We start from the raw sequence: 13,340 nt of genomic DNA, 5'->3' as shown, positions 1-13,340 counted from the left end.
TTAAACATCTTTTTTTTTTTTTTTTTAAGAAAAAAGACTTGTTGTTGTCATTACGACCCGACTCACAGCGACCTGTCCTTGGATTTCCGAGGCAGTATCACTACGGAAGTAAATTTCACTGTCTTCCTTCAGAGGAGTGGCTGGTGGGTTTGAACCGGCACCCTTCTGGTTAGCAGTCAAGTGCCTTAGGCATTATGCTACCAGAGCTACTTCTTAATCAAAAAATAATCATTAAAAAAAAATCAAAGGAAGCAAATTCTTTCTAGACACGGGGTCCTTAAAGGTGGGGAACAATAAGCAAAAGCACCCTCAGGACTAAAGACAAGGGCTAGGGAACTAGAAAGCTGTAGAGGGGCTTTCTTTCTGACTGTGGCACTCGCGGTACACCAGGAAGGGGTGGACAAACGTCACCAGCGTGACAAGCACCAGCACCACATTCACCTGGAGGGGAGAGAGGAAGGGGTGAGCACAGAGTCTTACAACACCACGACTGAAGGAGGGAGTGGGTGGGCTCGTCTTCCACCAAAATTCTGCATCACACCGACATTTGACTTTCCACTCAGGCATCGCACCGCCCCCAAAGAAGGACTTTCTGTGGTCCGTTCTGCTCCGTGGGGTGAGCTACCAAAACCAAACAGTTACTGTCAAGTCAACTCTGAGTCATGGTGACTCATGTATGTCAGAGTGAACTGTGCCCCATAGGGTTTCCAATGGAAGTTGCACCATGTTAATTCTGTGGCTTCAGGTACCCCACGACCAAGCAGGGTCCTCTCACTGAGCCCTGTTGGAGAAGCAAGACCAAAGATGGAGCCTTTACGCAGAACTGTTCCTCTGGGGGCCATACCAAGCCAGCTCAGCCAAGTGTTTGGGTGCCCCCTGCTGGGGCTCCTCAGAGTCACCCAGTCAGGGTTCCTAGCAGGTCTACGTCAGGGCCCTCTGCTGGGAGAAGCAGGCCAGGGTGGCCGTGGCCACAGTACTCACATAGAACGGGTTATTCTGGAGGGGTCCTTTGATGAGGGTGAAGATGGGGAACTGGAGCAGAGACACAGTGGCCGACAAGGCCATCACGAGCCCATAGAGCTTCCCAAAGTGCTCAGAAGGGAAACTGAAGAGAGAGAACAACAGGGCTCCCCGTTGGCGAGCTTCAGGGGCCCTCCTGCTTGTTCCCCAGCTGCCCTGCCCTAGGCCTCCCATTCAGCCACCCCCACCCGCAGCCCTCCTTCCCCCGCCCCGCTCCTCTGCCTGTGCATTCAAACCAGAGAACACAGAGAAGGCACTGTGCTGGAACCTGGGGAAAAAGTAGGGACCCAGCCTGTGCCCCAGGGAGGCCCCAAAGAAAAGCAGACACACAAACAGATAACGACATGCCTGCCAATGTGTACATATCAAAAATGTGTACAGAGAAGGGAAGGGATTTTCTTTCCAGCTCTTCCCTAGGAGAGTTGGAACAGAAGTAACACAAGGGCTTTGGAGGGTGAATAGGAGTTTACCATACAGATAGCTCTGGTGGTGTAGTGGATAATGGACTTGACTGCTAACTAGAAGGTCAGTGGTTCAAACCCACCAGCTGCTCCACAGAAGGAAGACTGGGTGATCTATTTTAGTAAAGATTTACAGCCTTAGAAACCCAATGGGGGTTGCTATGGGTCAGAAACAACTCAGTGGCAGTCAGTAGGTTTTTTTGTCACATAGCGGGAGGCCGAGGGGACAACAGATACACAAGCTCGTATGAATGCTCTAACCCTCCCCTCCCACCAGCTTCTACCTGTATATCTACCACCAAAACCGTCTCCCTCACCTGACCGCCTCCAGGCCCACCCACTCTCCTGGTTTCTCCACCTCCGGCACACTCCCCTCCGCCCGTGTCTGCCACCACAGGACGCACCCCAAGCCCCACTCACGCAATGGTAAGGAAGGCTGCATTGCCCCCATAGAGGAAGGAGCGGCTGACCACCTGCAAGATGAAGGTGAAGTACTGGAGGGAGAGCACGGGAACTGAGGCACAGAAGGCAACGCCCAGACACAGCAGGGACGTCAGGGCCAGCGAGGGCACCGTTGAGCAGAGGTCCACCGTTGAGGCTGAGGAATCTGATCCTGAGGGAAGAGGAGAGGCTGCTGGAGGTGAGCACAGAGGAGGGCAGAAGGGAAGGAAGGGAAGGGGCAGGGAGGAGCCAGCACCCACTCACTCCTCTGTCCAAGCAGAAACCCGAGAGGCACCTTGAATCTCACTGGCTAGAAAGTAGGGACACTATGTAAAGCTAATGGGATTACATGCAAGTGGACAGAGAAGCCACATCGCTACAGGTCCCAGTGGCCAATGACGGGACAATCCGAGCACCAAGAAGAATCACAGCAGCAATGGATTAAAACACGTCAGATATATTAAAAATGAGACTTTAAAAAAGAAACAATGAGTAATCATCACTGGAGGTTGCTAGGTTATTAACTCCTCATTCTGAAAACTGGTAAAGAGAGGAAACTATCAGGCACTTCATTTGCTTTTTTTTGTTTGACCTGGATTTCAGGGTAACAAAATAGTGAACGAGGCAAAGGTTTTCTTTCTTGGGGAATTCCAGCTATTAAAGGCAGAAGGAACCATGGGGAAAAGAATTAACAATGCTGATAAAATAATGGGTCTAGGCATTGATCATCCATAGCTGTTAAAACATTAGCTCTGCAATTGATGGGAAACTTTGTAATGGATGGATCAGACTGACAACACTGCACCCAGTGATCAACTATAACAGCATAAGGACAGCAGAAACCAAGGGCCTGCTGGGGTACCACTGGAAGCCCCCAGCTTCGCTTCTGGATTATTCTTGCCCAAAACAACTGAACTGATCCTCCTTGAGCAGCTAACCTAACTGCCTGTTTACAGGAAACACTCAAAGGAAACTTTTAAAAGACACCAGAAGATGCCAGATCCTTTCCAAGAGGACAAGGATGCCAAATTCAACAGGACAAATAAATGGCCCAATTGTCCAAATCAACAAGAAAAAAAGAGGAGACATTTTGAGAGATTTAAAAAGACATAAAAGGTAAATGAACTACATACATCATGTTGATCGTGTATGGATCCAAACCTAAACAAACCAACTTATAAAATGATATATTTGAGATAAGAGGGGAAAGTGAATGGTGACTATTAGATGATATTAAGAAATTACTGGGTTGTTTTTTTTTTAGGGGTGATAACGATATATTGTTGTTGTTGTTAGCTGCCAGAAAGTTGGCCCCAACTCGTGGCAACCCCACACACAACCGATGAAACACGGAAGAAACATGGAGCTTCCAAGCTGAGAGGGAGTAGCAACAAAAACCTGGCAACTGACTTCTAAAAATGAGCGAATGAGAAAAGTTCCAGTGGGATGGCGGAATAGCCAGAAAGACCGCACAGACCCTCTACAACAAAGAAAATGGTTACCAATTAACACAGATACAGAAGATAATCCTGGAGCCCTGAGCTTTGAAGGGAAGGATATAGAAGTGGACTAAACTCCAACCAGTAGAAGAACTTGCATGAAAACACAAAAAAAGGAGACATGGAGGTGCAGTCTGTCAGCGATCCTGACGGCACAGACAGCTTGGATATTGCCAAGTGGTGTTAGGACCTAAGAATTAACCTAAAAATCAGCCCTGCTAGCGAGGGACTGCTCTGATGACTGGGAATAAAAAGGGAAGCAGTGAAGAGGAAGGCGGGCTGAGCTGTGGACTTTTGCCTGTCCAGAGGGCCCAGCCATTTTGAATGTTTACACGCAGTTCGACCATTTTGGATATTTAAAGCAACAATGTTCTCCCAGATTCCAGTGACTTAAGACTAGGGTCCACTTACCAGGGACCACAAGGACATTCTGGACTCCAATGATGGGAAAGGTGCAATATTCCCCTTGCTACTTTTTTAATGCATTTTATTGAAATATAATTTATGTATAGTGAAATACACAAAACTAAAGTGACATGGGTCTATGCTTTTTTTTTTTTTTTGCAGTGTTCCCTCCTCTCCCCTCCCACCCCTGGCAACCAACAAAGAAAGTTTCTCTCCATATATAAACCTTTCCTTGACCCTCCACAACAACGAACTAATACTATATTTGTCCTTCTGTGATTGACTTACTTCACTCAGCATAATGTCCTCCAAGTTTATCCATATTATGTGGTATTTTGCAGACTCTACATTATTCTTTAGTGCTGCATAGCACTCCATTATGTGTATGTACCATAGTTTGGTTGTCACTCTTCCACTATAAATCTTGGAGATGAGAACCTTGCCAGATATGTAATTATTGGCAAATATGAATTTGTTGCTGTCATTTTTGTTATGTACTTTTTCATAGTGTCGACTTCTTTGTTCCATATAATTTTCTATGCTGAGCTTGTTTTGTTTATGAATCGTGTTATCACTTCCTTCATTGCTATTGTTTTAGTATGTGCTGAATATGTATGCTGATCCTCTTAATTGATGTGAAGTTTATCATTTTTCTTTGAGGTTACCCTGTGATTTATAGTTTTCTTCCCAAGTGTAGAACAGTCCGTTCTATCTTGTAGTTGTCTTGACCTCCTACCATCTAGAAGTTCTGTTAACGACACAGTTTTTTCCCTTTTTGGTTTGTAGTTGTCCTCATTTGTCAATCGATGTCTCCAGTTCCCTGGGCCATTTATTTGTCCTTGTAAGCTTATTTACTTTAGATACTTCCATAGCTGAGTTGGTTTCTGGGTTATATCATCATTGTGTTAATGGTCAGTTGTTGTTGGCTGTTGTTGCTTCTCTGTCCAAAGGGCTCCCTTTAGCATCTCTTGTAAGGTTGGTTTGGTTTTAACAAATTCCCTTAATTTGTGCTTATCTGGAAATGTCCTAATTTTACCATCATATTTGAGGGACAATTTTGCTGGGTACATAATTCTTGGTTGGAAATTTTTCTCTCTCAGTGGTTTATTTATACCATCCCACTGTCTTCTCGCCTGCATGGTTTCTGTCGGGAAATCTGAGCTTAGTCTTATTGGTTGCCCCTTGTAGGTAACTTTTCATTTTTCCTGTGCTGTTTTCATGATTCTTTCTTTGTCTTTGGTTTTGGTAAGTCTGATGATAATATGTCTGGGTGATTTTCTTTTGGGGGTCTATTCTATTTGGGGTTCGTTGGACTTCCTGAATGGATATATTCTCATCTTTCATCATACCAGGAAAAATTATCTTCCAACAAATCTTTAACAATTTTCTCTGTGGTTTTACTTGTCTCTTCCTGTTCTGGAATTCCTATTACACATAGCTTATTCCTTTTGATGGTATCCTACATGAACCTTAGGCTTTCTTCATTTTGTTTTTATCTTTTTTCTGATTTATCCCTTTCCAAAGAAGTGTTCAGGTGTTTGCCTTCAATCTCCCTAATTCTATCTCCCATTGATTCAATTCTGCTCACCAAGAGGGTGTGAGGTAATTAAGAGGTATAAGAGCAACAAGGGAGCGACTTCCAGTAAGATGGAGGAATAGGCAGACAAGCGAAATGGACCCTCTTCAACAAAGAAAAGAAAACCAATGGACAGAGATACAGAAAATAATCCTAGAGCCCTGAGCTTTGAAAGAAAGGAACTATACAAAAGTGGTTTAGGCACCAACTAGCGGAAAAACCTGAACAAAAACAGTACAGATATGGAGCTGTGGACTGTCAGCTACTCTGACGGGACCAACAGCCTGAATATTTCCAGTGGTGTTGGGAGCTGAGAATTGACCTAAAGACCAGCCCTGGTCACCAAGGGCTGCAGGGATTGCTGCACTGGTGGTCTATGACTAGGAGGGGAAACAGCAAGGAGGGAGACAACCTGAGCTGTTGACTTTCCACTGTCCAGAGGATGCAGCCATTTTGATTGTTTACATACAGCAGCCATTTTAGATATTTAAAGTGACTGAGGGCGCAGCCATTTTGAACGTTTACAAGCAGCTGCCATGTTGGATATTTAAAGTGACCGAGGGCGCAGCCATTTTGAATGTTTACAAGCAGTGGCCATCTTGGATATTTAAAGTGATGGAGGGCACACCCATTTTGAATCTTTACAAGTGGCAACCATTTTGGATTTTAAAGTGATAGCATTCTCATTCGGATTCCAGGGACCTAACAATAGGCTTTGTTTGCCAAGGTTGGCAGGGACATATGAGAGGCTGACAACAGGAAAGGAGATAGGTGGTGAGTATGTAAATGCTGTCAGCTAGCGAATAGAGGAGCACAGTACTCTGCTTGCATAGATAACATACAAACAAAACAAAGAAAACGAAAATCATGGGCAAGTCACTCCAACATACAATCACCAATTAAATATAAACACAAAACCGTCACAATGCCTCGGAGACAACAGAGCATCACAGTCCACATGAAAAATCAAGATAAAGCAGGAGAAACAAGACCAGGATACAGACCCAAAACACATCCCTGAGGAATAAGCAGCATTGGAACTCTCTGATAAGGAATTCAAAAGAATTATATTTAGGTATCTTCAAAGGATTGAGAGACACACCAAGGAAAACACAGAGAAAACCCTAGAATGATTTCAAAAGACAATACAAGAACAAAATGACTAAATGAAAAATCAGAAATGATACAAAATCTACACACAGAAATCCAGAAGATTAATACTAAATTGTCAGAAACAGATAACACATTGGAAGGGCAAAGGAGTAGAACTGATGCAATGGAAGATAGAATTAATGAGATTGAAGACAAATACCTGAATATTTCTTTGGAAAGGGATCACTCGGGAAAAAAAATCAAAAGAAAATGAAGAAAGCCTAAGGTTCATGTGGGATATCATCAAAAGGAATAACCTACATGTAATTGGAATTCCAGAACAGGAAGAGAAAAAGAAAACCACTGAGAAAATTGTCTGAGATTTGTTGGAAGAGAACTTCCCTGAAATGATGAAAGATGAGACTATATCCATTCAGGAAGTCCAACGAACCCCAAACAGGATAGGTCCCAAAAGAAAATCACCAAGACACATCATCATCAAACTTATCAAAACCAAAGACAAAGAAAGAATCCTGAAAGCTGCATAGGAATAAAGAAGTTAATTACAAAGGACAACCAGTAAGAATAAGCTCTGTTTTCTCAGCATGCAGAAACCATGCAAGTGAGAAGGTGATGGGAAGGTATATATAAAACCCTGAAAGAGAAAAATTTTCAAACAAGAATTATATGTTGTTGTTGTTATGTGCCGTGGAGTCAGACCCAACTCATAGTGACCCCTCCTTGGGTTTCCGAGGTGGTATCACTAAGGAAGTAGATTGCTCAACCTTCCAAAATTGTCCCTCAAATAGGATGGTGAAATTAAGAAATTTCCAGATAAGCAGAAATTAAGGGAATTTGTTAAAACCAGACCAAGCTTACAAGAGATACTAAAGAGAGTCCTTTGAACAGAAAATCAATAATAGCAAACAACAACGAGCCATTAATACACAAGATGACATAACCCAAAAACCAACATAGCTATGGATGTATCCAAAGTAAAATAAGCTTACAAGATTGTAAACAGAGAACCAGAGACATCATTTGGCAAATGAGGACAATTACAAACCAAAAACAAGGAAAAATAGTGTAGGTACAGAATTTCTAAATGGTGAGGAAGTCAAGAGAGTTGCAAGACTATAGGGAGGAAGTGGAAGGGGAGCTATAGCATTGTGGTAAACTGTGGTCAATGACATGAGACAAAGTATATGTGAACTGCTGTATGGAAAGTGAATTTGCTCTGTAAATCTTCACCCAAATCACAATAATAAATAAATAAATATAGATTTTTTTTTTTAAAAAAAAGAGAGTTGCAAGATAGAATGGACTGTTCTAAACTCAGGGAGAAAATTATAAATCACAGGGTAACCTCAAAGAAAAATGATAAACCTTCACATCACAGTAAAAATGAGCCAATGAAAACCTCATGGATCACAACAGTCTGCTCTGTAGCCCATCAAGGGAGAGTACAAGACTGGGCACACTTCATTCCTTTGTGCATCAGGTTGCCATGAGCTGGGGGCCAACTGGCTGCTAGCTAACAACTCAACAACAACAACTAGTGGCTGAAGGAATGTAAGTTAGAACAGAAGAGAAGACGGGCACAGAGGTAAAGGAAGATCTGTTGCTGCTGGTCCCCGATCCTCTGGGGCCCAGGTCTCACCTGTCTTTCTCACTTTCTTCTGGTACTTCTGCTTGAGCCGGTCCATGAGCAGGCCGTTCCAGGGGGCACACAGCACTCCAAAAGACTGAGTGATGGCAAAAGCATTGGTGTAGGTGCTGACTGCAGGGGGCAGAGGGGTTTGGGGATGAAAAAGAACATCCAGAACTGCCCAATGAGAGGACTCTCCCACCTGCCATCCCTGCCTGCCCCTCCTCCCCACACACCCAGACCCTCCTCTAGAGCACACAGCTCTACTGGGCTCAGCACCCATCCCCTGTGCCCCCTGAGGTTCTATGTCCCCAGCTAGAGTGAGCACGTGGGCTGTCTCCCAGCCCCACCACATACCAAGCACCCTGTCCCCAGTGGCCAGGTTGGTCAACAAGGAGTTGAGCGTGCCAATGAAGAGGTAGTGCCACAACTGTATCACTGACAGCCACACCAGGTGCCAGGCAAAGCAGCGAGAGAAAACGTAGCTCCAGAAGGAGAGGGGCTCCTGTTGCTGCCCTGGCCTGGGGTCCTCTGATGGCAAAAGGAGGGTCCAGCATGCAGCACAAGGAAAGTGGAGGTGTGGGGTAGGCTAGAGAGTACAGGCTTTAATGGGACAGCCTGAGGTCCAAGGCCATCTTCTGTTGCTTACCAGAACGCACCAGCATGCACTCCAAGCTGTCCCCAACTCATGCACTCCTCCATGCCTTTGTCATCCTGGCCCAGCCACCTTGCAAGACCCCATCCCACACTCTTCCCTGTGTACTGAAATTGGGTCTTTCACAACCTAGATTCAGTGATACTTCTTCCACTAAGAGTTCCCTGATCATTCTCAGCCAGAATGGGGAAAGGAAAGACAAGGAGAGGAGAAAGCCAGAACAAGAGGTGAGTGTGTGATAGACATGTTGTTTTGACCCACTCCATAGGGCTTCCCTTTCTTTTGGTGCCAACATCCTGAGTTTCCCCTGGGAATCTCCTCCTGGTCCTGCCCTACTCTACCTGCTTCAGATGAGCCCATGTTTTAAGTGTTCAGCCCCTCACGCTGGGGAGAAGCCAGAGGACCCATTGCTGGCCAATCTGATGGTTCTCCCTAGAGAGGCAGACTGGCCATGACTTTAGGCTTGGATCCCAAGGGTATTCTGGTTCTACTTGGCAGGTTAGTTTCCCCCTTGATTTTGTGAGCTTTTCAGACCCTTTTCTTATTTATACTTTAATTAGTCAGTCACGCTTAGTGATGTTGTAACCAAAGACCCAAAACAAATGGAGGAGGCAAAGGGAACAGCAAGGGAGATGGAACCATGACATAGGAAGACCCATAAGACCTGCAGGAATAGGACAAATGAGCCAGACTTGGACACAGGGGAGGCGAAGCTGTGGAGGAGGGTAAGGGGAGGCAAACAGCGGGAAGCAGACTTCAGGGGGCCAGGATGAGATGAGGAAGACAGAAGAGAGGAACAGGAAAGAGAGCAGAGGGAGGAGAGAAGAGGGTGCCTGGGAGCTCAGTTCCAGTGCCCGTTCTGCTCTTGACTGCCTGAGTCTAGGCAAGCGCTGCCCCTTGCTGGGCCCTCTATAAAATGAAGAGGCTGATAAGAGGACCCTGAATTCCTTTCTCTGCCTGACCGCTCCTGACTCTGAGTCCCTGGTCGTCGCAGGAAAGCCAGGCTGTGAAAGGGAGATGGGCTGACGGGCTGGCTCACCATGCTCTGATGACAGGATCTCCCTGGACTGCTGCTCTGTCTTTTCAAGCTCAGCCATTTTCTTCTCCTCTGTGGAGCCATTCCCAGAGCACAGGCTATGGAGACAGAGCTCCATCAGCCTGGCCCCAGGACTGTGAACTAAGCCTAAGACCTAAGATGCAGGCCAGAGGAAAGAGGGCTGTTGCTGGTGTTATGTGCCGTTGAGTCAGACCCGACTCACAGCGACCCCTCCTTGGGTTTCTGAGGCAGTATCAGTACAGAAGTAGGCAGTGAAGCCCAGATTGACTGCCTAAGTGAAATACCTAGGGAGCTTCTCTCTCTCTCCCTCCCTCCCTCCCTGCCTCTTTCTCCCTCTCTCCCTGTCTCTCTCCTTCTCTCTCTCTCTTTCTATAGATATACATATATACATACATATATACACATACAAAACCAAACCAAACTCATTGCCATCAAGTAGATTCGACTCACAGCAACCCCCCCTTGGGTTTCCAAGGAGGTACCTCTATGGAAGTAGATTGCCCAGTCTTCTCCCTTTTGGTTAGCAGTCAAATGCCTTGGGCATTATGCCACCAGAGCTCCCATATGTACACACATACACACACACACATATCTATATATACACATCTGTCTCTCTCTGTCTGTCTGTGTGCCTCTCTCTCCCTCCCTCTCTCTCTCTCTATTGTGTGTGTTGTTTGCAGCCCAGGCCAATTAAATCAGGAGCTCTAGGGGTGGGAGCCAGGCCTGCACCTTTTTTAAAGACCTCCAGTGAGGCATTGGTGGCTGAATCCTCACCTATCACACAGGAGACCCATGTTCGATTCCTGGCCAACGCACCTCCTGCACAGCCACCATGGATCAGTGGAGGCTTACATGTTGCTCAGATGCTAAACAGGTTTCAGTGGAGCTTCTGGACCAGGAAGATAGGCCTGGTGACCTGCTTCTGAAAACCAGCCAGGGAAACGGTACGGATCACAACGGTCCAAGCCACAACCCACCACGGGGATGGCTCAGGGCCAGGCAACGCCTGGTTCCATCGTGCACGGCATTGCCACGAATCAGGGCCAACTCAACGGCAGTGACCCACAATAAAAGATCCCCAAGTGACTCAATTTGCAGCCAAGTTTGGGAACCACTGCAAGAGGGAGCTCTGGTAGCATAATGGCTAAGACACTTGCCTGCTAACCAGACGGCTGGCGGTTCAAACCCACCAGCCACTCCTCGGAAGGAAGGTTGGGCAATCCTACTTCCGTAGTGATACTGCCTCGGAAACCCAAGGAGGGGTCGCTATGAGTCGGGTTTGACTCGACGGCACATAACAACAACAACAACAGCAAGAGCCAGAAGAATAGAAAAGGCCTGGGTTCAAATCCCAGCCTGGCCTCTTCCCAGCTTTGGGAATGTGGTTCAGACTTAGCTCCTCGGGGTGTCCATTCTCCTCATCTGGAAAGTGGAAATGCGGATCTACCGAGGGCATGACCGTGAGGCTGAGTCCCAGAGCACACGGGGCCTGGCCACCAGCGGCTGAGCAGTCCTCCACTGCTGGAGATCATTAACTGCAACAGCGGCCACAGCTCTTCGCCGCCTCCTGATCGCTACTCTCTGCGAAGGGACTCTGCACTTCTTCCCATCAAAAGAGAAAGAAAGACTATTTCCCCACGTGCTGAACTCTGAACTCGGGTGGGGCTCATGAACTTCTTCACACAAAGGAATGCAGCAGAAGTCACGCTGTACCAACTCCGAGCCAAGGCCTCAGGAAGCCTCGCATAGTTCGGCACACCTTCTTGGGACCCTATAGCCAAGAGGTGAAGGAATCCAAGCTAGCCTGCTGGAGGGAATAGTGCCTGTCACCCCAACAGCCAGACCAGCCACGTGTGAGTGAGGCCACCCTACAGCAGCCCCAGCTGACCCGCCAGATGACCACGGCCGCATGGTCAAGCCCTGCTGAGATTATTCATATCTGACCCTGACCAGCATACCTACCCAGCTACCCAAAGGCTTGTAACACAAAAACCACCTGGTTTCCCTTGAGCTGATTCTGACTCGTGGCTGCAGAAAAGAACCACACTCCACAGGGTTTGCAAGGCTGTGATTTACTGGAAGCAGATCACCAGGCCTGTCCTCCAAGGGGCTTCTGAGTATGTTCAAACCGCCAATCTTTTGGTTCAGAGTCAAGTGCTTAACTGTTTATGCTACCCAGGCACTCCTCATAAAAAACACTAAACACTTAATCTCTTCAGCCACTGAAGTTTGGGCAGTGTGTTATGCAGCAATGGCTAACTGATACACCCCTGCTCTAGGCCTCCTCTCCTGTGACAGAGTTGCTCTGCCCTATATGACCACGTCTGGCCCAACCCTGCTTCCTGCCTCAGGTCAGATGTGGAATCTTTGCCCATGTTCACCAGGTCACAGTCCTTACCCATAGCGGTAGCTGGGGGGCAGAGGGTAGGGGATGTGCCCCCGAGGCATCAGGAGGAAAGTACGTCCAATGTGCCAAGCACTGCATACAGACAGGAAGAGGAAGGAGGCCCTGAGGCTGATGCCCTGCTCATACAGGAGCTGCAGAAAAAGGAGGGAAATGTCAGTGTGTGGGGCAGGGGCTGGAACTCCAGCTCCCAAGAAAGAGCCTCAGTGCAAGATCTCATCCACCATGCTGGAAGCTGATTAAGGATGCCTATACACACATACAGGAGCTCTGGTAGCGTAGTGCCTAAGGCACTTGACTGCTAACCAGAAGGCTGGTGGTTCAAACTCACCAGCCACTCCTTGGAAGGAAGGTTGGGCAATGTACTTCCATAGAGATACCACCTCGGAAACCCAAGGAGGGGTCGCTATGAGTCGGGTCCTACTCGATGGCATATAACAACAACAACAATACACACATACACTCACCAGGGCCCAGCTAGCCGCAGGGCAGACAGCTCAGCACCCACCCCATAGCCTATGCAGCTCCTAGCGTGGCTCCTCATATACGTGCTAGCCCAGTGTCTTTTCTTCAATAGCAGCGAAGTCTTTTGTCCAAATAAAATCTTACACAAAAAATCCAACTTACAAAACAGATCAATGGAGCTCCCCAGTCACCTTCCCTCATTCCCCCTGGAGACCCACAGAACATCTAAGAGAAGCCCCAAGCGTTCCTCAGAGCTCTGTGTGAAAACCGCTGATTAACCCAGCCTCGCCGTTTTACAGAAGATGAAACTGAGATCTAGAGAGACACTACGAGCTGCACAAGGTCAGAGCAAGCAGCAGCAGGGCCAGATCAAACTACGAACTCTGGGTCCCGCTCCAGTCCCTGCTCCCTTGATCTCCACAATGAGAGGGGAGAAGTGGAGGCATACTCTAGGAAGGAGACGGAAACGAAGGTGGTTCTTGTACCAGGGGTAGAAAGCTTGAGGTAAGCATCCAAGAGGCTCAATGTCTGGGTATCACCAAGCCAGGGTGTTCATGGGACTAAACTAGACTGATGTCTGGGTACTGACTCCCAGAACGCCTCTTCTCTTCCCCATG

The 13,340-nt window shown here is 47.1% G+C and overlaps 1 protein-coding gene across 1 annotated transcript in view; it reads right to left on the bottom strand.

Moving 5' to 3' along the window:
- Positions 1-336: 336 nt before the first annotated feature.
- The window catches only part of SLC43A3 (solute carrier family 43 member 3), a 23,335-nt gene continuing 10,331 nt past the window's right edge, over positions 337-13,340 (bottom strand). The window contains exons 6-12 of the mRNA XM_007953903.1: positions 12,253-12,392; positions 9,837-9,931; positions 8,500-8,673; positions 8,155-8,274; positions 1,902-2,088; positions 982-1,105; positions 337-441 (exon numbers count right to left, since the gene is read on the bottom strand). Coding sequence (XP_007952094.1) covers positions 337-441; positions 982-1,105; positions 1,902-2,088; positions 8,155-8,274; positions 8,500-8,673; positions 9,837-9,931; positions 12,253-12,392 — 945 coding nt within the window. The remainder of the gene's footprint in view (positions 442-981; positions 1,106-1,901; positions 2,089-8,154; positions 8,275-8,499; positions 8,674-9,836; positions 9,932-12,252; positions 12,393-13,340) is intronic.

This window comes from Orycteropus afer, unplaced genomic scaffold, assembly GCF_000298275.1.
Source record: "Orycteropus afer afer isolate SDZICR_OR568_19922 unplaced genomic scaffold, OryAfe1.0 scaffold00419, whole genome shotgun sequence".
Lineage (NCBI taxonomy): Eukaryota > Metazoa > Chordata > Mammalia > Tubulidentata > Orycteropodidae > Orycteropus > Orycteropus afer.
This window is presented reverse-complemented; position numbering and strand designations above follow the sequence as displayed.